At 43.7% G+C, this 21,208-nt stretch overlaps 1 protein-coding gene across 1 annotated transcript in view; it reads left to right on the forward strand.

Annotated features, from left to right (window-relative positions):
* The window catches only part of LOXL2 (lysyl oxidase like 2), a 129,975-nt gene that overhangs the window by 83,288 nt on the left and 25,479 nt on the right, over positions 1–21,208 (forward strand). Inside the window, exons 7-8 of the mRNA XM_031949665.1 lie at positions 7,666–7,817; positions 18,949–19,116. Coding sequence (XP_031805525.1) covers positions 7,666–7,817; positions 18,949–19,116 — 320 coding nt within the window. The remainder of the gene's footprint in view (positions 1–7,665; positions 7,818–18,948; positions 19,117–21,208) is intronic.

Below are 21,208 nucleotides of genomic sequence, written 5' to 3' on the forward strand. Positions count from 1 at the left end.
GCTGTGACCTCCCTGGGACAGAACACCAAAAAAGTGACCCTCTCCCCTCATCTGGAGACTGGAGTATCGTAGCTGTGGAACACATTACACTGAGGACTCATCTTGGGCTTGGGAGCCACTAGCACCAGTGTAGTTTTAAGCTTTGATGATGATGATGATGATGATGATGATGATGAGCTTTAATGGTTTAAAACTACACTAAGACTTTTAGGAAGTCCGTGTATTAAACTATTAAGTTTGCTCATCTGGCTGCCGACAATCCCAGTGTAATTCCAGGTTCAGTCCAAAGAGAGCCGCCATTGTCTTCGCCTCAGTGCATCACTGTGGCCCGAGGAGGGAATTTCCAACCTCACTGGCCCCCGGCCCATCACCCCTTCCTGTTTCATGTTCTCTCTGCCAAGTTAATGAGCTTTCCATCCCTGCCTCCTTCATGCAAGACGCTGATAGAAACCTAGGAGCCCCAAACAGGGGAGCTTGCCCCCGCGCTTCCCCTCGAGGATCCCTCCAAGCTGAAGGGGATCCACCAATGACGCCCTTTGGGGCCTCGGGCCAAATCCGCTGCAAGGAGAGAACATCCTCCAAGACACATCTTTCCATCTCATCTACCAGCACCGCATGGGAGACTCTGCAAGTGTCCTGGGGAAGTCTAAGCACTCTCTAGCTACAGAGGCACTTGATCTGTGGACAGTGGGACTTAGATGTGCTGCAGGCAGATCCCATCTCTCCTACTCCCTTGCAACCCCAGCCAAATCACTGTGGGACTCGGTTTCCGCATCTGTCAAGGATTTCTGGTTTAAAGAACTGGAGCCACCCAACCTTAGAGTAGAAGATTTAGGAGGGCATGAGAGCGGTGGCCAAGGACTTGAAGGGCTGGCTTTGGGAAGATGGGTGAGCCATGTTCTCCTCAGTTCCAGAGAATAGGACCAGGGCCGGCGACCAGAAGTCACAGATTAGGCTGGCAGATGATGTCAGGAAAAGGCTAACAGTCAGAGTTGTCCACAGATAGAAGGGGCCACCTCAGGGGTGGTGAAGGATGGCCTTCCGTGCTCCCTCAGTGCAGTCTCCAAGCAGAGCAGACCAGTGGTCAGTGGGTCACGCAGGAGATTCAGGGACACTTGGACAAGATGGTCACAGAGGTCTCCTCCCATCCTGAGAGTCCAAGGTTCTGGCCCATCCAGACAAAGGACTCTGGGACAGTTTGAGGAGGTTGAGATCTCTCTCACCAGAGGTCAGGGATGGGTTACAAAGGGGGCAACTGAGTTTAGCCAAAAAAAGCTTCCATAAGGAAAAAAACAAGAGAATACAGATGGCTAACGGGTCCTGGCTAAGCTCCAGCCTCTTTATCTAATCAATCCTTCTCCTCCTCCCCTGCCTCCTCTTAGTAGTGAAATGACAACAACAATAACCAGGGAGGCTGCACAGTACAGTGGAAATATGGTGGCTGTGCTGGAAGCCAAAAGCCTGGAGTTCGAATCTTGGCTCACTCGTTACCTATATTTTGGGTGAGTTAGTGTCCTGCTCTCATCCTCCTTTACAAAATGAAGGAGGTGGGTTAGACACTGGCCTCTGAACTCCCAGATCGGCATCTGTGATCCCTTGAACTCCCCGTCAGGCTGGCGCTGACCCTGACCCACCACTACCGAGACGGAATCTGGTTTCCATTACCTTTTTGAGCCTGGATCGGAGTACAGACGAGCTTGTAAAATCACTTCCCTGTGAAGACACGTTTCCCAAATACGAATGCTAGAAGCTAACAGTCCCCCATGCCCCGGGAGGCCCCTCACATACCAAACATCCCCACACTTCCTCCCCAGATCCTGCTTCTAGGAATTGCTGGGACCAAGGGCCCCTCGCTAACAATGAGCCGTGTCTTCCATTTCGGTCTTGAAAGCGGGAACACAAACATCTGCATCTGGTAGAAGCGAGTGTGGATTTTATTGGCGGGTGAGGGGGCTCAGCTCTGAGGGTCCCTGCTTGTGAGGTCAAAGGGTCATAGATTTTCGAGCTGGAAAGGTCTTTAGAGATCGAGTACAGCCTCCTTGTTTCACACATTCTACACGTATTTCCAGCCCATCAGAAACTCAATCCGAGAACAAAATGTGCTGAGGTCATAGCTCCTAGATTTAAGGAAGAAAAGCCCAAAATGGCTTGGGGGGGGGGGGGAATCTGTCTCACTCTTCATGCTTTTGTTTTTAATATTATTTTAATTGATGACTTTTAAAAAACTAGATTCATTTCTTTTAAAAATTATTTTATTACTCTCTCTCCCCTTAGCATGTCCCCTGTATTGAACAATTTTTAAAAATGAAAAAATAAAGCCCATCGCATATACGTGTACCATCTAGGAAGCACATTTCCATATGGACAGTGCCTGAAAATGTCTCTTTCTGAGGGATATTCAGAGACATTCAGACTATTCTAATAAGTTCCCTACCAAGTGACAGATTTTGCCTGCATTCTCTCAGTCCTGATTTATTATGGCATTGGTCAGCATTCTCCAGTATTTCAAAGTTTTCTTCCATGGTATTATTATTGTACAATTTATTCTCCAGCTTCTACTCGCTTCGCTGTGTCAGCTCATAGAAGCCCATTTCATCCTTTCTTATGAACAGGAATATTCCATTCCATTCATATTCCCTGATTTTTATTTTTTATTATAGTCCTTGATTTTTTAAATGCATCCCCCCATAGGGAGTCATTCCCTTAATTTCCAGTTTTTCTGCCCACCATTTCTAAAGAGTTTCCAGCGTGTGAAAGCCAAGGAATCACGGTTTCCAGCTTCTAGGAGACTCTGGAGGTTTGACTCCCATAGAAATCAATCTCTTAGAGCCACTTGGGACTTTTCTTCTCAGGATCCTATTCAAAAGCCAACCTGTGCTTTTAAGTGGGACAGTTTCTCAGTTTTATCTTGGTGTGAGAGGAGAAGTTCTGTGATTATTACACGAGTTGTTTCCCATCCCGGTAACTGTTGTGGGATTTTACTCCTACTTACTCGAATTTTATGTGTACTTAAATAAGTCACTTACCTCTCTGGCATGAATAAATTGAGGGCTGAATCTTGGTAGTCCTTTCCACTGGGAATAAAATCCCATAACCTCTCTGAGTCTTATCTGTAAAACAGAGAAGGTTAAAACTCAGTATTTAAGCCCTAAATTTCGATAGCATTTTTTTGAATTCCAAATTCTCTCTCTGAAAAGGCAAAAAATAGGATACTCATTAGACAGGTGAAGGGTCACTTTTTAAAGTATCCACTGTGCACTGGGTGAAGCTCTAGGGACACAAAAAACCAGAACCATAAGCTTAAAGAGCTTATCTTTTATAGGGAGAAAAGGAGGGGATGCAACAGATAAATATATAGGAACAGACAGTGTAATCAAGGAAGGTTTCATTAGGAGATAGCACTTTTTTCCCCTGAGGCAATTGGGGTTAAGTGACTTGCCCAGGGTCACACAGCTAGGAAGTATTAAGTGTCTGAGACCAGATTTGAACTCGGGTCCTCCTGACTTCAGGGCTGGTGCTCTACCCCCTGTACCACCCAGCTGCCCCGCTAGGAGATAGCACTTCAAAAGGGCATCTGGTTCCCAGAAGTGGAGGTGACAAAGGAGAACATTTTCCCTTCTTGTTTCCTATCTGCCAAGTCTCCGAGGGTCTTTTCGCTTTGCTCCCTCTCTTGTCTTCTCTAGGGATGGCTTGTTGCTTCTTGCTGCCTCGTGCCCTGGATGTGAGAAGTCAACAAGGACTGGGATGAGATAAACATTCCATGGGGTCCGAGAGGAGCCAACTGCAGAGGGCGTGTGCAGGCTGACCTAATTCTTCCCAAGAAGCCCAAAGTTTCCTCAGGGCTGCAGGACTAAAGGAGCCAGGGTTACGTTTTAGGGCTGCATTTGGGAAGGGCTCATTTTCCAGGCCCTCTCTATGGAAAACCAGTTTGTTTTATTATTATTATTATTATTATTATTATTATTATTATATTATTATTATTATTATTATCCTTTGCCCCGATGAGAAATATCAGCACTAAGCAGCCAGATGTGTTTATTTAGGAGAAAAAAAAAATATGTCTTCTTATTCTGGCAAGAAAAGTGGCATCGGTTAGCCGGGAGAGAGATTTGAAATAATTGGTTCCAGCCGGTCCCTGAGGAGACATCGTGGTTCCAGAGAAAGGCAGCTTCTTTCTCTGCTTTACCCACCCTCCTCTCCATATCTGCCGTACCAGGACAGGGCTCGGGTCCTGGGAGCCAGATCCAGAGAAAGGATTCTGGCCAAGGGCAGGGCTGGGACCATCTCAGGGGAACCAGCCTGACCCAGGGAGCTCAGAAGGCCAAATCAGAACAGGAGGCAAAAAAGCCAACTAAGGAACCGTTTATGTAACACTAGCTGAACGTTGTGACAAAGTGCATGAAGTAACGGACCTGGGATTGGGAAAGCCTGAGTTAAAATTGTGCCTCTGCCCCCCCATTACTGGTGTGACAATCGGCAAGTTAACTTGATATTGCTAAGCTTCCATTAATTGAGTGCAAATCCATCCTCAGGCATTTATTAGCTGAGTGACCCTGGGCGTGTCATTGAATCTTCTGCTTGCCTCAGTTTTCTTATCTGATAAATGGGAATAACAGTACATCCTTGTTCTGAGGATCCAACAAGGGATTGTTGTTCAGTCACATCCAATGTTATGTGACCCTTGGACTTTGTCCAGGGAGTTGAGTGGGAGTTCTTGGCAAAGACACTGAAGTGGTCTGCTGTTTTCTTCTCCATCAAATAAGATGATATTTATAGAATTAATACAGTGCTTGGCACACAGTAGGAGCTTTTAAAATGCTAGTTATTATTATCATCATCATTATTTCTGATCCTAAGTCTTCCCTGGTCCTTAATTTCCTCATCTACTGGACTCAATGGCTCAGATATGCTTTCTCTCTCCGGTACCATGACGCCCATAAGAGCTCTATCAATTGTAGAGAGACTAGGGGAATACAAGAAATCCTTGGACTCCTTTTCTTTTCGGCAGACTCTTACTCTAGGATCCTCAGAAAGATACATTGGAGTATGTGGGCAAATAGTTCCCTAAGAAGCTGGTAGCCTGAGGAGATCTGGCTGGGTCCTGACTCACTCCTCCCCATCATGGGAATTGATTGGTTACAATTTTGTTTCCTTAAGTCATACTTTGCCCCGTTACTATCCAGAGTGAGGTTCTAGGTTCTATGAGGAACCTAGAACATTAATGCTAGAAGCAAATGTAGAGATCCACACTCTATTTTTCCCACTATTTTTCAACAAGTGAGACCAAAGCCCCCAAACCAGTCCTGGTTTACTAGTCCTGTCTAGCAAGGAATTGTTCCTATGTGCAAAGGCACTGGGGAGATTCCCAATCCTGCTGTAAAAGCTTCAAGGTTTGGGAAAGTACTTTACGTTTCTTATCTCGTTGATCCTGATGACAACCCTGTGAGTGCTACCAGTATTATTATCCTCACATACAGATGAACTGAGGTTGAGAGACTTTAAAAGCTTGCCCTTTGGCTCATGCACTTAGTAAGTTTCTGATAAATCCAGACTTTCCTGACTTCACATCTGGGTCTAGACACCGAGCCAAACTGCTTCTCCGTTCGCTGAAAATAACTGTTTGCAGAAATATCTTGTACAGTGCTTTTCAAAACCATTGCCTCCAACTATAGATCAAACCTTTGCCTATTATATGGTATCCAATATCTCACATGGGACACTTTTAAATTAAGGGCGGAAAAAGAGATGGTCTTTGCAAACGGATGGATAAGCTTCCTTTTAGTAGTGAACTGTACATGACCTGAAATGATGACTCATTTACGAGTGTCCTAAGAGCTAGGTTTGGTGCTCAGGCATAAGATCCAACTCTCAGGTGCCAGGTAACATCTGTTGGTCGTTCTCCTTTCATCATTTTCTCCCTGATCTTTAAAAAAAAACTATTTCTATTTAATATGTTTTTCAATTCTGAACAGGTACAAACACAAAAATGAAACAGTGCCTGCCTTTAATTCTTTACGTTTTTTTTTAAGTAATAGTATTTATCCCCCAATTATATATAAAATATTTTTAGAAAAAGAAAAGTTATAAAAAATTGGAACACAAGGTTTTGCAAGGATGAATGTGGAAAACTATGCATGTTTTGAAAATAAAAGACTTCATATTAAAAATAATAAAATTTACTCTTGAACCTCCCTCCCCCCCAAAAAATTTTTTTTTAAATTTCACTTTTGTAAGATTTGGAGTTTCAAGTTTTTCCCCTCCCCTCTCCCTAGAACAGCAAGAAATCTGATATAGATTATATATGTATAATCATGTTAAACATATTTCCACATTAGTCATGTTATGAAAGAAGACTCAGAACAAAAGGGAAAAACCACAAGAAAAAAAGAACAAAAGAAGTGTCTAAGAAAAACAAGAAGCTTATGAAAAAAACTTAACTAACCAGAAAGTCTCAAAGATGAAAATGATTCTTTGAAAATTAGAATGGGACAAGGAAAAGCCAGTGAAGCTACGAGACACCAAGAAATAACAAAACAGATTATAAAGACTGAGAAAATAGAGCAGAATGTGAAACATCAGATCTGGAGAACAGATCAAGAAGAGAAAACATAATAATAATTGAACTGCCAGAAAGTTGTGACCAAAATGAAAATATTGACACAATAATGTAGGAAATAATCCAAGAAAATTGTCCTGGAGTGATAGAACATGAGAGGAAAGTAAAAATAGAAAAAAAAATCCACCCATCACCACCTCAAAGAGATCCTTTGTAGAAAACACACAGGAATATTATCACCAAGTTTAGAAACCTCCAGAACAAAAAGAAAATTTTGCTAGGAGAAAAACAATTCAAATACACTAGAGCTGCAATTAGAATTGTACCAGACTTATCAGCAGCTACAATTGAAGGCCACAGCCTGGAATCATATCTACTGACAATCAGAAGAACTAGGCCTGCAGCCAAAAGTATATTTACAAAAATTATCTGTAATTTAATCAGAAAAAATGAACCTTCAACAAACTTGCAGATTTTCAGGACTTTCTGAAGTCCTAAAACCTGAATTTAACAGATAATTTAATATATAGAAATTAATATGAAAGATCAATTTTAAGGAATTTAGCACTGGACAAACTACTAAAATATGGACAAATTGGTTTTTTTTACATAGAAAAATGTATATTATACGTTTAATATTCACATCAACAGTAGGGTAGTTCAAAAGAAAGACTGGCAGACTCAAGATAAATATCTACATAGAAATACATAAATATATCTTTTCTTAACTGTAGCTTGCTTGGGAGTGGGGGGATGAAAGAGGAGGAAAGAATAAATAAGAAGCATAGCAGAGAATCAAAGAACAATTTACAAGGAAGTAAAGAAAAAATGACATTCATGAATATAATTTCTTCTACTAATATATATATATGTATATATATATATATATATATATACATATATATATATATACTTTCTTGATCTGGTCTGCCTACCTCAAAAGCTGCCACGTTTTCCATTGCACTGCTGTGCATCTAAGAGCACAGTAACGATGGTGGTAGTATGTCTTTGAGAGAAAGAGAGAAGTTTGCTCTTCATCCACATGTCCATGCAGCAGCTCTTTCTGATTCCTATGCTCTTATAAATTATTTTTTGATTTTCCTTTTTAGGCATTGGATCCATCCACCTCAATGAAATACAGTGTACAGGGTTTGAGAAATCCATCACCGACTGCAAATTCAACGTGGAGAACTTGGGCTGCAATCACGAAGAAGACGCTGGGGTGAGGTGCAACATCCCGGCCATGGGTTTCCAGAATCAGGTAAGAAGATGGGACTCATACATGAGTCCTTTTAACATGGGAGCTGACCAGCATTGGAGGGGCCGCCTCATAGGATTTGAATAGCATAAGACTTTAGAAATTGGCCAAGGTCGTATTTGAACTCGGGTCTTCCTGAATCCAGACCCAGCACTGCCTCCACTGCACTCCTTAGCTGCCTCAATACTCCTAATTCTTCTAAACCACAGACACAAATATCAAGTGCCTTGAAACGGGATTTAACCCTAGATTTTTCTGAAAGTCTCATATCATGTTCGCTATGTGACATTGCCTCTCCATGCTAGGTCACACTGCTGGGAAAACTTATATCTGGGACTTACAGTCTTTAGTCCACACTTGGTGCAAGATTTCTGGGTGACAGGTCAGTGCCTTTACCACTGCTTTCCATCAGAGGTGCAGCTCTTCTATTGCTGCTGTTTCCAGGAGTCACGAAGAACACTTGAAAGGCAGATAAGGCTAGCACAAAGAGACCAGGACATACAGTTGAAATCAGGGTTCTTCTCCTCACTACTTGGCTGCCTTCTGGACAAGCTACCTCCCCTCCCTTCTCTGTAAAATAAAAAGCTCAGAAATGACCTTGAAAAGTTTTCTACCTGGGTAGTAATAGTAATGGATAATAATAATAATAACATGCCAGCACTTATATAATGTTACTGTATACCCTGTTAAGCACATTATAATTGTCATCTAACTTGATCCTTACAACAACGCAGGCAGGTTATTATCTTATATTATTATACATATTAATAATATATTATTATACATATAATAGCCAGAGCTATTATTATCCCCATTTTACAGATGAGAAAACTGAGACAAACAGAAATTAAAATGACTTGCCTAGGGTCACATAGAAAATATCCGAAGTCAGATTTGAATTCAGGTCTCTTTGACTCAAGACCTAGTGCTCTATCCACTGTTCCATCTGGCTGCCTCAAAGGGCAAATCTCTGACTGTGGAGTTAGAGGACCTGGATTCAAATCTCACCTCAGCTAATTATTACTCATGTGATTTTAGGCAAGTCTTGACCTTCCTCTTCTGTGAATGAGGGGGAGGATGAGATGAACCCTAAGATCCCTCCAAGCTCTGTGATGCTTTGATTCCAGATTTAAAGCCAACAGCACAAGAGGAAACATGACACTTTCAAGAGCTCTCTGCAGGCTGGGACTAGGCCAGGATCAGGATGGGGTAGGGATTTTCTACCCAGATTGGGGGGGGGGGGAACTAGAATCAGGAAAATTGAGTTTTCCCAGAAGATGCAGTTAAGTCAGGGTAATGTGTATTTATCCCAGCAGCCTTGGGATCTGATCCATCCCCGTGGTCTCTGATGATGGATTCCTGAGTGTGAGCAAAAAGCCATAACTTCTGGATGAAATGTTTCACATGTTTCATGGAGGGGGGAGAAGGGGAGCTTCTTGTACAGTTTCACATCTGGATTAAATCATGGCAGTAATGGGAGATAATAGCGTACAATAACCAAGCCCAGCGAGGCTACAAAGTGTTTTCATATACTTTGTCTCATTCGATCGACACAGTGGCCCCGGAAAGTGGGAAGCACACGCCTTATTGCCCCCAGTTTACAGTTAAGGAAACTGAGTCTCAGATCGATTAATGAAAGTGCTTGAGATAGTGCGACCACAAGAGATACAGAATCCAGCCTGTGCCTTCTGTTCCATTGTCCTGTGTGTCTTCTGTTCCATTGGCCTGGGTTCACCTGGTGTTCTCTGATCATTACAGAGCTAAGTGGCCAGAGAAGTAGAACGTGGGCTCTGGAGTCTAGTAGCCAGGAAGAACACGGTGGATATTTAAATCTAATGGATCATTGGGTTTCTGCTTTTAGAGTGAATTCTGTTGGGCTTGGGTCAGCTGAGAAAAGCACATGTGCCAGACAAAGGAAGCTAAATAAATGGTACCAGCTTATTTAGGAAAGGCAAAGGCCTTCTAGTCTTCCATAAATAAATTAAGCCTCCTCTGCCTCCCCCTCCAGCCCCACTCCAAGAATGGCTGCCAGACCAATTCGCCCTGACTACGGCAGGGTTGCCAAGAGAGATAATTAAAACCAATGAACGAATGAATGAAAAATATTTATTAAGCATTTACTGTGTTCTGGAGAAACAAATACAAAAATGGTGTGGTTCCCCCCCTTAAAAGGCTTAATTCTAATTGGGGAAACCACACATACAAGAGAGTGCTGGTCCAGGAAGGACATTTCAGTCTGGGAAGCCACCAGGATGGTAAATGTGGTCATGGGAAAGGCCATTGACAGGCTCTTAACTGAAAGCAATCTCAGTATTCAATTATTATTAAATTTGATCCAAGAGCAACCATAGTGAATGAATAAAGAGCTAGTCTTGGAATCAGAAAGTCCAGGGTTCAAATCCCATGCTTAGACAGACTTGGGAAGGGAGGAAGGAAGGAAAGGAGAATGTATAATAGAGCAGATGGCTCAGTGGGATGTAAAGCGTCATCCGTGGTCTGGAGCCATCTTGACCTAGTAGAGTGCGAATTTCCAGTCAGTCATGAATGTGAGAGCCCACCCAGGGTGGGAGATCCAGATCAGAGGGCTGAACTCCCCCAGGATGTCATGGCCCAGAAGGTGCAATGGCAGGGCTGGCATTGCAAATCCAGCTGTAAGCAAGAAGGACAAGGAAGATTTCCAGTGATCTGCAGAGGAAGTGCTATGCTTGTGTTTCTGCCTGTGCCAAGAAGCATCTGTATACCAATGGTTCTCAAACTTTTGTTATCAGTATCTTTATATTATTAAAAATGACTGAGGATCTGTCCAAAAAGTTTTTGTTTATGTAGATTATATTTACCATATTAGAAATAAAAACTAATTTTGAATTTGTAGATCCTCCAAAAGGATTTCAGAGATTCCCAGAATTCTTTGAATCACACTTTGAGAACCACTGGTAAACAAACAATGTGAGGTGTTATCTCTCCTAGAAGAGGTGATAGCCTCCGGGCTATCAGGGGGTCCCTTGAAGAAGTGGGACAAAGATTTCCAGGCATAGGAGGATGTGATGAGATTGAAGGCAGTCCTCATCTGCACCAGGAGGTTGGAAAGCAGATATCCCAGATTGGGAAGAAAGAGGGAGCACTGAACACTGGGAGCAAGAAACAAGAGCAGAACCTTCCTAGAGAGAGGACAAGAACTGGATCAGCCAAGAAACAGCCCTGGATTTCCAGGAATCGATGAGTGAAAGGTTATTCAGAGAAAATTCTCACCAGAAAAAGAAGAAATGAGCTGTGGTGGCTAGAAGTACTCCCTGCTAAGGAGCATCTGTAGCCCACTGGTCATAAACAACAGAGAGGTTTAGTCTCTCTGAGGGACCCCAAGCATCCCCAAACTTGACCCACATACCCATTGTTGTCTTAGGATCATAATGATCCTAAGAGAACTAGAGAATTTCCCTGAAGATTATGGTGTTCTGGGCAAAAACAGGGGAGCTTGGGAATACCATTGTATTTTCATTCTTATTACTTCTTGAATTCAGAGGAGACATCCTGAACTTCTAGCTCTTAAATCATGAGGTCCTGCAATTCTTATAACGATCCCCTCTCTGGAAACTAGATGGAATCCCTGCACAGAAGTTCACAAACTGTTTTGCCATATTAGTGCATGGAAAAACATTTGTGGTCAAATTTATTAAGCCTGACTCTTTGTGACCTCATTTGGGGTTTTCTTGGCAGATTTACTAGTGCGGTTTGCCATTTCCTTCTCCAGTTCATCTTATAGATGAGGAAACTGAGGCAAAAAAGGGTTAAGTTACTTGCCTGGAGTCACATAACTAGTATCTGAGGTCCGATTTGAATTCATGAATCCTCCTGATTCCAAGCCCAGTGCTTTGTCCCCTGTAACACCCAGCTGCCTCTTGTACATAAGAATTCTGACTCTGTGACTTATACAGATAGCAAAGGAAAATCAGAAGCCCTGAGTTTGGATGCTGTTTCTGATACTTAACATCCTTGGACCTTAGTGTTTTCATCGGTAAAGAGAGGGTTGAACCAGAGGTTCCTGAAGTCCTTGCTATCTCTAGGTCCCAGACCTAGTTATCTCATTGGGCCTCCATTTTCTCATTTGTAAAATGAGTGGCTCAGCCCTCGAGACCTTACCCAGCTCTAAGCGAGGTCCTACACGGGAAGAGTGGTTTCCAGTAGCGTGGATTTCTGATTGATATGCTTGTATTAGGATATCTTCTCTATCCCTTAACCTTTTGGAAAAGGACAAGATTCCAGAGCTTCCCAAGCTGAGAAGGGCAGCGGACGATGGTTAGGTCAGAAAGAGCTGGCCATCTTTGATGTCTCTCTCCATCCTCACTGACCTCTCCTTCACCTTTGAGCTCAGAGCTTGGCTTTGACTAAGCAAACGTGTGGGATTTATGTTGGAAGATCCCCATGTTTCCCTTAGTATTAACATTTGCATGGCATCGCCCACCCGGCAAAGTAGATTTGGGACCATGGAACCACAGCTCTGTATCAAAACACTGCCGGGTTTCCTGTATGCCCAGTTCACGGGCAGGGTTTGGGTTTTCTAGTTAGCATTTTGTAAGAAATTGATACTATATTCTTCATTCCATTTAAAAATCTCATGGCCCAGCTAGAGAGAGCCAGAGGGATAGGAACATGAAGAAATCCAAGTTGTTTGAAGGAAATTTAGCCCTCCTTCCTTCTTCTCTTCTTCCACCCCTCCCTAGAGGCTTCTCTGGTGCTTCTGCCTTTCTTTATATTCCCCATACTTAGCACAGGGCCTAGCACATAGTAGGTGCTTAATAAATGCTTGGTAATTGATTGATTCATAAATGAAATGAAGAGGAGATCAGTGGGCGAGGACCAAAACTCTTTGGCTGACCTCCTTGGAGGGCTAGTGGATCAAGCTCTCATTTGTTGCTTAATCATTTTTCATTCATGTCTTACTCTTCATGATCCCATTTTCTTGGCAGGGATACTAGAAGGTTTTGCCAATTCCTTCTCCAGTTCATTTTACAAATGAGGAAACTGAGGCAAACAGAGTGATGTCACTTGCCCAGGGTCACGCAGCTAGTAAGTGTCTAGGGCCATATTTGAATTCAGGAATATGAGTCTTCCTGACTCCTTGGTCAAGGGTCACATTTCTTAGTGCTTTTACGCATGAAGTCCAATCCAGTTCTGTTGAATAAGTGTTTGTCAAGTGCTATTATGTACCAGACACTGGGGATTCTGAGACAAAGCTGAAAACAGCCCCTGTTTTCAAGGAGCTACAATCAGAGGAGCTCTGAGGAAAGGCACATTTGGAGACGTTCAAGGATTGCCTGTGAGCCAGTAAGCATCAGGGCTCAAATTTGCGCCAGTTCTCAAGGCTAGAAATCTGGTTCTTTCCCTAATGCCATGTTCCCTCTCTCTGGTTTGTCCAAGGCAGCCCTCCACCTCTGGAATTCCCCAGCTGAATGTCCATCTGCTGCAGGAAATCTTTCTTAGTCCCTCCCACAATAAATGCCGCCCCCTCCAATGTCCCCTCATATGGATTCGGTATTTATCATTTAGGGACCTCGTTATTTGAATGTTGCTTCCTCCATTAGAAGGGGAACTTTTGAGGGCAGGGCTTGGGTTTTGCCTTTCTAAGTACACCCAATACATAGTGCCTAAGCCCATAGGAAGCCTTAATAATGCTTGTTGATTGACTATTGATTCAAGGCCACTAATATGAGACTTCTGGAAATTGTAGTCAAGCTACATCCAAGGGAGCTTGGTATCTAATTGTACTTCCTTTCTTAAAATTGAATTTGATTTATTTGCTTCTTGAAATTTGAATAGTTATGCAATTTATAACCAAAAGAAAGAGACAGAACTGAACCTCTTATTTCATTGTTTTGAGAGACTCCCAGATGAGGAAATTCTCTCCACTAACAAAAATGAGCACCTTCTCTGCAAATTTAGTCTTGGAAAGTTACCTAGAACCCCGAGAGTCTAGGTGACTAGTTCAGGATCACCCTGTGAATACATATCAGACATGAGACTTGAACCCAGACCTTTGCAGCTTTGAGTCCAGCTCTCTACTCTGCTACGTTGCTCTTCTCAATAGCAACAACAAGTTCTTCCTAGTAAAGTCACACAGCAAACTCTCAATATGTCCATCGTCTTAACAGAAGGTGATGTTTGAGTTGAGTTTCAAAGGATATGGAGGAAGAAAGATGGAATGACTAAGCAAAGAAAGGTTTGCCCTCCTGAGCACATCGGTTTATTAAGCAATGTGTGCCATGGGCCCAACAAGCCAGAACTGGGATACTTCCTTAGCTTAGTGCTGGCTCCTGATTTTATACATTAAAAACAATCAGGCCAATTAATTTAAAAATACATTAAATAGTCTCCAATATAAATGGATGAAAGATTAGGGACTTTCCAAGTTGAGATGGGAGAACAAACAGGTGAAATTCTGTGCATTTAGTAAAAGAGGTGTTCCATCCCTCCAAGGTCTATAAACAATCAAACAACATGGAAATGGTCTATCAACAGACAGTCTTACAGCCCCTAATAGTCAATAAGGCATAATCAAAAGAGCCCTGACCTAGAATTCAAATCACCTTGGTTCTAGACTTGGTTCTGTCAATTACTTGCCATGTGTCTTTGGGCACATTTCTCCTTATTAAAGATCCCATCCATTTAAACTTCCATAAAATGATGTCCCCAACATCTTTATTCATGGATTTTTTTAAACCTAGGTTTGTGTCCCTTTACTAAGACCCTTCTCCAATGCCCAGAGGTCAATGTAATGATATTAAAGGGGTGGTTTGTGGTCTCTTTCAAAACCCCCACAATGAAATGCCAGATAATATGTCAGGATGGGGTCACCCCACCAGTTAATATCCCACATCGTGCAGGACTGGGAGGCTTACGCTACTTATATTTCACTTCTCTCTGGGCTTGACTTTCCCCGTTTGCTCTCACACTACCAGGTCTGAGTTCCCCAAAACATATCATCACCACATGGTTACATTGAAGATCTTTCCGAATCCTAGGAGGCAGAATTGTTTCATCCATGACTGCTTATAAAAACTATTTCCTGAGAGTAAAAGGAAGTAATTCTCTTTATCAGTCTATGCACGGGACCCTTGATGAAATCAATAAATCAGTCACCAAGCACTTATTAGATGTGTCCCAGGCACTGGGCTAGATATTGTGGATACAAAGTCAAAAAGGAGTAAGAATCTGCTCTCATGGAGCTTATATTCTATCAGGAAAGACAAGATGTACGTATAAAAATTATAGACTGAATGTAGCAATAAATCAATAGAATAAAATATAAATAACAAAATACAATAATACAACAGAAAGAAAATACATAAATAAAACAGCACACAAACAAAATAAAACAACTCCCCAGTAAAATTCAAAACAATAAAATAAAAACAAAATAAGTTAGGTGGATCAGGAAAATGTAGAAAGTGGTACATGAGTTTAGTTTTGAAGGAAGAGGTGGAAAGGAGAAGGAAGAGCACTGCAGGCTAGTGCAAAGGAAAACAAGAGAAGAGTCTTGTGTAGGGACCTATAAGAAGACTAATTTGGTTGGACTATAGAGTGATTGAAGGGAAGTAACATGTAATAAAACTGGAAAAGTTGGCTGGAGCCCACTTGTTCAGGGCTTTAAATGCCAAACATAAGAGTTTGTGTTGGCAGTTGAAGGGGAGAGACAATAGACTTGAAGCAGGAAGATTATTTAGAAGACTGTTGTAGCAGTTGGGTTAGAGAGAGTGTCAGAGGAGAGAAGGGGGTGTATTGGAGAGATGCTACAGAAGTGAAATCTAGAGGCCTTTGCCAAAGTTTGGATATGGGGGAATGATAGGAGTCAAGGAGGAAAGGACCTGAAATAAAGTGGGGGGTGACCTTGTAAGTAGAGAAGTGAATGGATGTGGAAGATCACGGGCCCTTCAGATGCTGGAGAAATCCAGTTAAATCTGCAGAGCAGTGCTAAGTGATTCTGCCATGCTCAGTGCCCCGTTCCTGCCTCCCAGTTTCCTGCAAGTCCCAGTTAAAACCCCACCTTCTGCAGGGTCTTTCCTGTTCTCCTCACTGCTAGTGCCTGCCTTCTGTGGGTTAGTTCCCATTTATCTCTATATAGCTCGTCTCTGTATGTTTTCACGTTATTTTTTCCACTAGACTTGATCTTCTTGGGGACAAGAACTGTTTTTGCCTTTCTTTGTACCTTGGTGCACAATGCCTGGTACATAGTATGTGCTTCATAAAACACCTCCTTGACTTGACTTTTCCATAATGTTTGATGAGATGTTGACTAGCTGGAGAACTGTCAATGGAGGGTGACCAGGCAGAGTGACCGTGAGGGGATTCAAAACTGCAACATATGAAATCAAGCTGAAGGCATTACTATAGAAGTGAGGGATAGGGACATGAGTTCTCTCTTTGTTTTATGATTATCCTATAGAAGGGGCACTTGTTTATTCTACTTGGCCACAGAGATCAGATGAAGATCAGGGAGTAGAAGCTACAAGGAGGAAGATTTTGGTCTCAATTAAAGATACAAGCATCCAACCATGAGAGTGACCACAAGTGACCTAGATTGAATAATCTCTGACTACTGACACCATTCTATAATGGCTTCTATCAGAGATGTTACATCCCTACTGTCAGTTAGGAATTTCATGCTGATTTCTGAAGCCCTTCCAATTCTAGGATTATAGAATTCAGTGATTGTAGATTATAAATCATTAAGTGAAATTTTAGCACTTCCTAGACTAGGTCCTTCTCGGGGGAACCCTACTTTTGATATCTAATGGATTCTCTCATCCTAGCACTCTCTAACATGCGATGGGTGACCCCTGTAGAAACAGCAGAAATGGATAGAGCCCTGGACTTGGAGACAGAAAAACCACATGGTCTAGCTGTGTGACATTGGGCAAGTCACTTAACTTTTGTCTATTTTTCACTTGTAAAATGGGGGTAATAATAATATCTCCAAGAGGAGAATCAAATGACACAATGATGTATGTAAATCAATTTCTTTGCCAATCTGGAAGGTTACATGTGCTAGCTGTTATTGTTACTATATTTTTGCTCTCCGTGTTGTTCTTTGGCCCTAACGTAGAAATGTCTATCCTACCTCTGGAGAGCCTTAATGGACCACTAGAGCAAAATTATTTCCTACTACGTACTGGTGCTGGAAAAGGGTCAGATCCAGTCATTTTCCTAGGAAGAATATAAGCTCCTTGAGATCAGGGGCTGTTTCACACATTCTTATTCCCTGTGCCTGACACATAGTAGGTCCTCCATACATGGTTGTTGAATTGAATATCAGCATCTGTATTATAATTTGCTGAAAACATGAAATCCCAAGGGCATCATCAGTCTCCAGTGATGGCCATTTCAGATGTGCGGCAGGAAACTCCAGTTGTCTGGGAAGAAAAGGGGGAGAGTTGTGAGAAGTGACCTTCGTAGCCTTCATAAACACCTCCCCTAACATTCCGTTCCTCTCTCTGAGCCTCAGTTTCCTTATCTGTAAAATGAGGTTACCAATAGTGTATGATAATGGAGGTAGGGGCCAGTCTTGAAATCAGGAAGGTCTAGTTGCATGATTTGTGTCTGACGCATAGTAGTTATGTGTGTGATCAGTGTTTTTACAAAAGTGTGTGAGATTCCAGTTCCAGACCCCCCCAAAAAAGAGATGTTTGTAAAATGTTTTGCTGACCTTCATGTGCTGTGTAAACACTATCTATTATGGATGATAATGGAAAGCAGGAAGTTTAGTAGAAAGCTGACCTCTGAGCCAGGAAGACCTGGCTCATCCTAGGAGAGTCATTTAGCTTCAGTTCTGCAAGCCGGAGCTTCTTAAACTTTTTCCATTTGCAACTTCTTTTTGCCTAGAAAGTTTTACACAACTTGGAGTATAATAAAATAGGTAAACAAATCAAACATTTATTAATAATAAATCATAATTTCACGACCCCCACATTCAGAGACCCCTATGGGGTCATAATTTAAGAAGCTTGGTTCTAAGCCATGTTCTAGGACTCTTAGAGGGAGTTTCCTCCTTTGGGAGTCCCTTTTACCAATGAAATAAAACCTTCAGTTCCTATCTCTGTTATTTTGGGAATCAAATGTAAAATGCCTGATAAACTTTAAAGAGATAAACATACATATGAGCATTTATCCACATATATGTATGTATACAGGGTGTCCCCAAAATCTTAGGGCACTTTAATGTTTTTAACATCTTAAGACTTTGGGGAATCATCTGTACATATACATGTGACTATACACATAATACATGTGATGACACACATGCACATATTACACGTGTGTGTGTGTTATATGTATGTGTATGTCAGTTATTGCCTGTTGTTGTCTGTGTGAACTAGAACAAATTACAGCCTCTCCAGCCTGAGTTTTCTCCTGTATAAAATGAAGAGATTCTAGCTCTAAATCTTGTGATTTTTGTCAATTAACTGAAAAACGAAATTGGGGGGGGGGGATGGTGGGAAGTCTGTCAAGAAAGTCCTAGATCGGGGCAGTTAGATGGTGCAGTGGATAGAGCACCAGTCCTGGAGTCAGGAGGACCTGAGTTCAATCTGGCCTCAGACACTTAACATTTCCTGGCTGTGTGACCCTGGGCAAGTCACTTAACCCCAATTGCCTCGGGGGGGGGGGGAAAGTCCTAGATCTCTGGTTAAAGGGTATGTGTGTGTGTGTGTGTGTGTGTGTGTGTGTGTGTGTGTGTGTGTTTAGGGTGAGGGGAAGAAGGGACACCCTCGCAGATCCTCCCCCCATTGTTCATAAATTTCTGCTCTCCCTCCTCCCCCACTCTAGTCTCAGATTCAGGGGACTGGTTTAGACCAGGGCTTCTTAAACTTTTTCCCCTCCTGACCACTTTTCGCTCAGGAAATTTTTATGTGACTCCAGGTATATAAAATAGGCCTACAAACCAAACAGTTACTGATAATAAATCATAAATCTGACCCCCACATTCAGTCACGTGATCCACAATTTAAGAAGCTTTGGTTTAAACTAAGTCAGAGGGTCTGGTTGGGCTCCTGGGAAAGCCTGGGGAGGAGATGGAAGAACAGGCTGGGTCTCCTGCCCCTCAGGCCCATCTTCCCCACCTTCTCCATCTTCCCTTTCTCCACAGCTGCGCCTGAGCGGGGGCCGCAACCCTTACGAGGGCCGTGTGGAGGTGCTGGTGGAGCGAAACAGGACGCTGAAGTGGGGGACCGTGTGCGGGGAGAACTGGGGCATCGTGGAGGCCATGGTGGTCTGCCGGCAGCTGGGCCTGGGATTTGCCAGCACCGCCTTCCAGGTAGGAGCCAAGTTTTTCCCTGGGCCCCGTGCCTCGCCCCGGCCCTTCCGGGCTGGATCAAGGCCCATCTCTTCCCTGAGAGACAATTCGGTTTGGGCACCGCGGCTCTGTGGCTCAGCACCCGTGGGATCTTGGGCGAATTCTCTGGGCCATTTTCTCCATCTGTAATGAGGCTCCCTTCCCCTTTCCATCTCCGGCCCTGGAACTGTGATCCCAGATTTCTCTGTCAAACAAGAGGCAGTCTAGGACACGTTCCAGTACCACCAACTGTTCCAAGCTCTGGATTCCCAGATGCCTCCTCCACCTCCGGCTTTTCCTGGGAACGAAGGAAACAGAGCATGTGCTGGGGATGATCCTGAGGGCCTGGGCCGGCCTGAGACCGGAGGCTGAGGGAGGAGGTTCTGGGCCGGTGCTTCTGCAGAGGCTGAGCCGGGTGCTGAGCTTGGGGACCGAGCCAGGGGTGGGGAGGAGCCACAGGGGTCTGGCCGTTCTCTCATCTCCCCGCGTCTCCCCGTGTCTCCCTGCTCCCTGCTACAGGGGTGCGGGGATGAGGCCGGCCAGCTCTCGGGATGCTCACAACAGCTGTTCCAGATGCAACGTGGCATCCCAGCTAATGCTGTTTACAGCTGGCCCAGCAGGAGGGATGCGGGGGAGAGCAGGAGCTGCTGTGGGCCGGATCTCCGGGGCAACAGGAAAACAGGCTGATGCGTCACGCAGCGGGGCACCCGGCTCCCAAGGCCGAAGCCACCCGAGCCACACTCTTGCTCACAAGGGCCCAGGATGGAGCCAGGGGAGACGGGGAGCGGGCGGGGACCCAGACTGCGATGCTGGGCGCTGAGAGCCCGGGAACAGCAGACCTGGGGACCTGGCACTCGGAGAGAGGGTCCCTGCTGCGGGGGGGGGGGGGGGGGCTGGCAAGCCTCTTTGAGCCCATAAAAAGGAAGAATGACAGAGGCCCCGACTGTGCCACAGGCCGTGTGAGGACAAAGCACTTGGAGAGCCTGATGGTTGCTGCTGCTCACTCCAGCTCTCTGTGACCCCATTTGGGGTTTTCTTAGTAAAGGTCTTGGCATGTTCTGCCATGTCTTTCTCTAGGTCGTTTTATAGATGAAGAAACTGAGGCCAACAGGGTAAAATAAATATCCAGAGTCACTACTAAGCATCTGAGGTCACAGTAGAACTCAGAAAAGTGAGTCTTCCCAACTCTGGGGCCAGAGCTCTGTCCACTGCCCTACCACTTGACTGTCCCTTTTATTGACTACCAAATGCTAATACTTTAATTTTAATATTATAATAATATATAACATAATAAACTTAATATTAATCAACAAGCATTTATTGAGCACCTACTGTGTGCTAATTGCTGGGGAGACAAGATAAAAAAAAACTGTTCTCAAAACACTCCAGTTCTAATGGAGAAGAAAACATTAAAACCCAAAAGATGTGGACATGTAGGATACATATAAAGTAGAGAGAGTTAGCTTGAGTGAATGGTGAAACATCTGTTCTTGTCTCCCCGAGTCCATCTGTCTCCAACTGTCAGTTTCCCTCCCGCTGCAAAGTAGCAGGAATATTTCCTCTTCAGGAATTCCTGGGTGAGAATGTGCCCATGGCCATGGGAGTCCTGCTCTGCCTGGGGAGACAGCGGCGGGTGAAGTCTGAGAGTCAGCTCTGAGCATGGTCACCACTCAGTCCCAGCATCGGGAGAACCAACGTCAGAATTGCAGGGCTTCCCACGAGCTACGGAACTTTGTGGCCCTTCCTAAGGCTCAGTTTCTTTATTTGTAAAAATGGACTAAGTGGCCTCCTTCTAACTCTGGATGGGTAGCCTTAAGAGACAAGGAGAGAACTCCCAGGAAGGACCTGTTTTCCACCAGTGCAGATCTCCACCTTCTCTGCCATCTAGGCCATTGGAGAGTTTCTTGGGCTGCTGGCAAGTGCAAGGGGACGTAGCCAGTTTGTGTCAGTGACGTCAGCTTGGCTCCCACCACCAAGCTATGCTGCCCAGCGCATGACTGGTCTGTTACGGGCGCATAATAAATATGTATTGGGTCGAATGGAGGCGAATGGTCATTGCCATTGCCTGCCACTT

This window comes from Sarcophilus harrisii, chromosome 2 (genome assembly GCF_902635505.1).
Source record: "Sarcophilus harrisii chromosome 2, mSarHar1.11, whole genome shotgun sequence".
Taxonomy (NCBI): domain Eukaryota; kingdom Metazoa; phylum Chordata; class Mammalia; order Dasyuromorphia; family Dasyuridae; genus Sarcophilus; species Sarcophilus harrisii.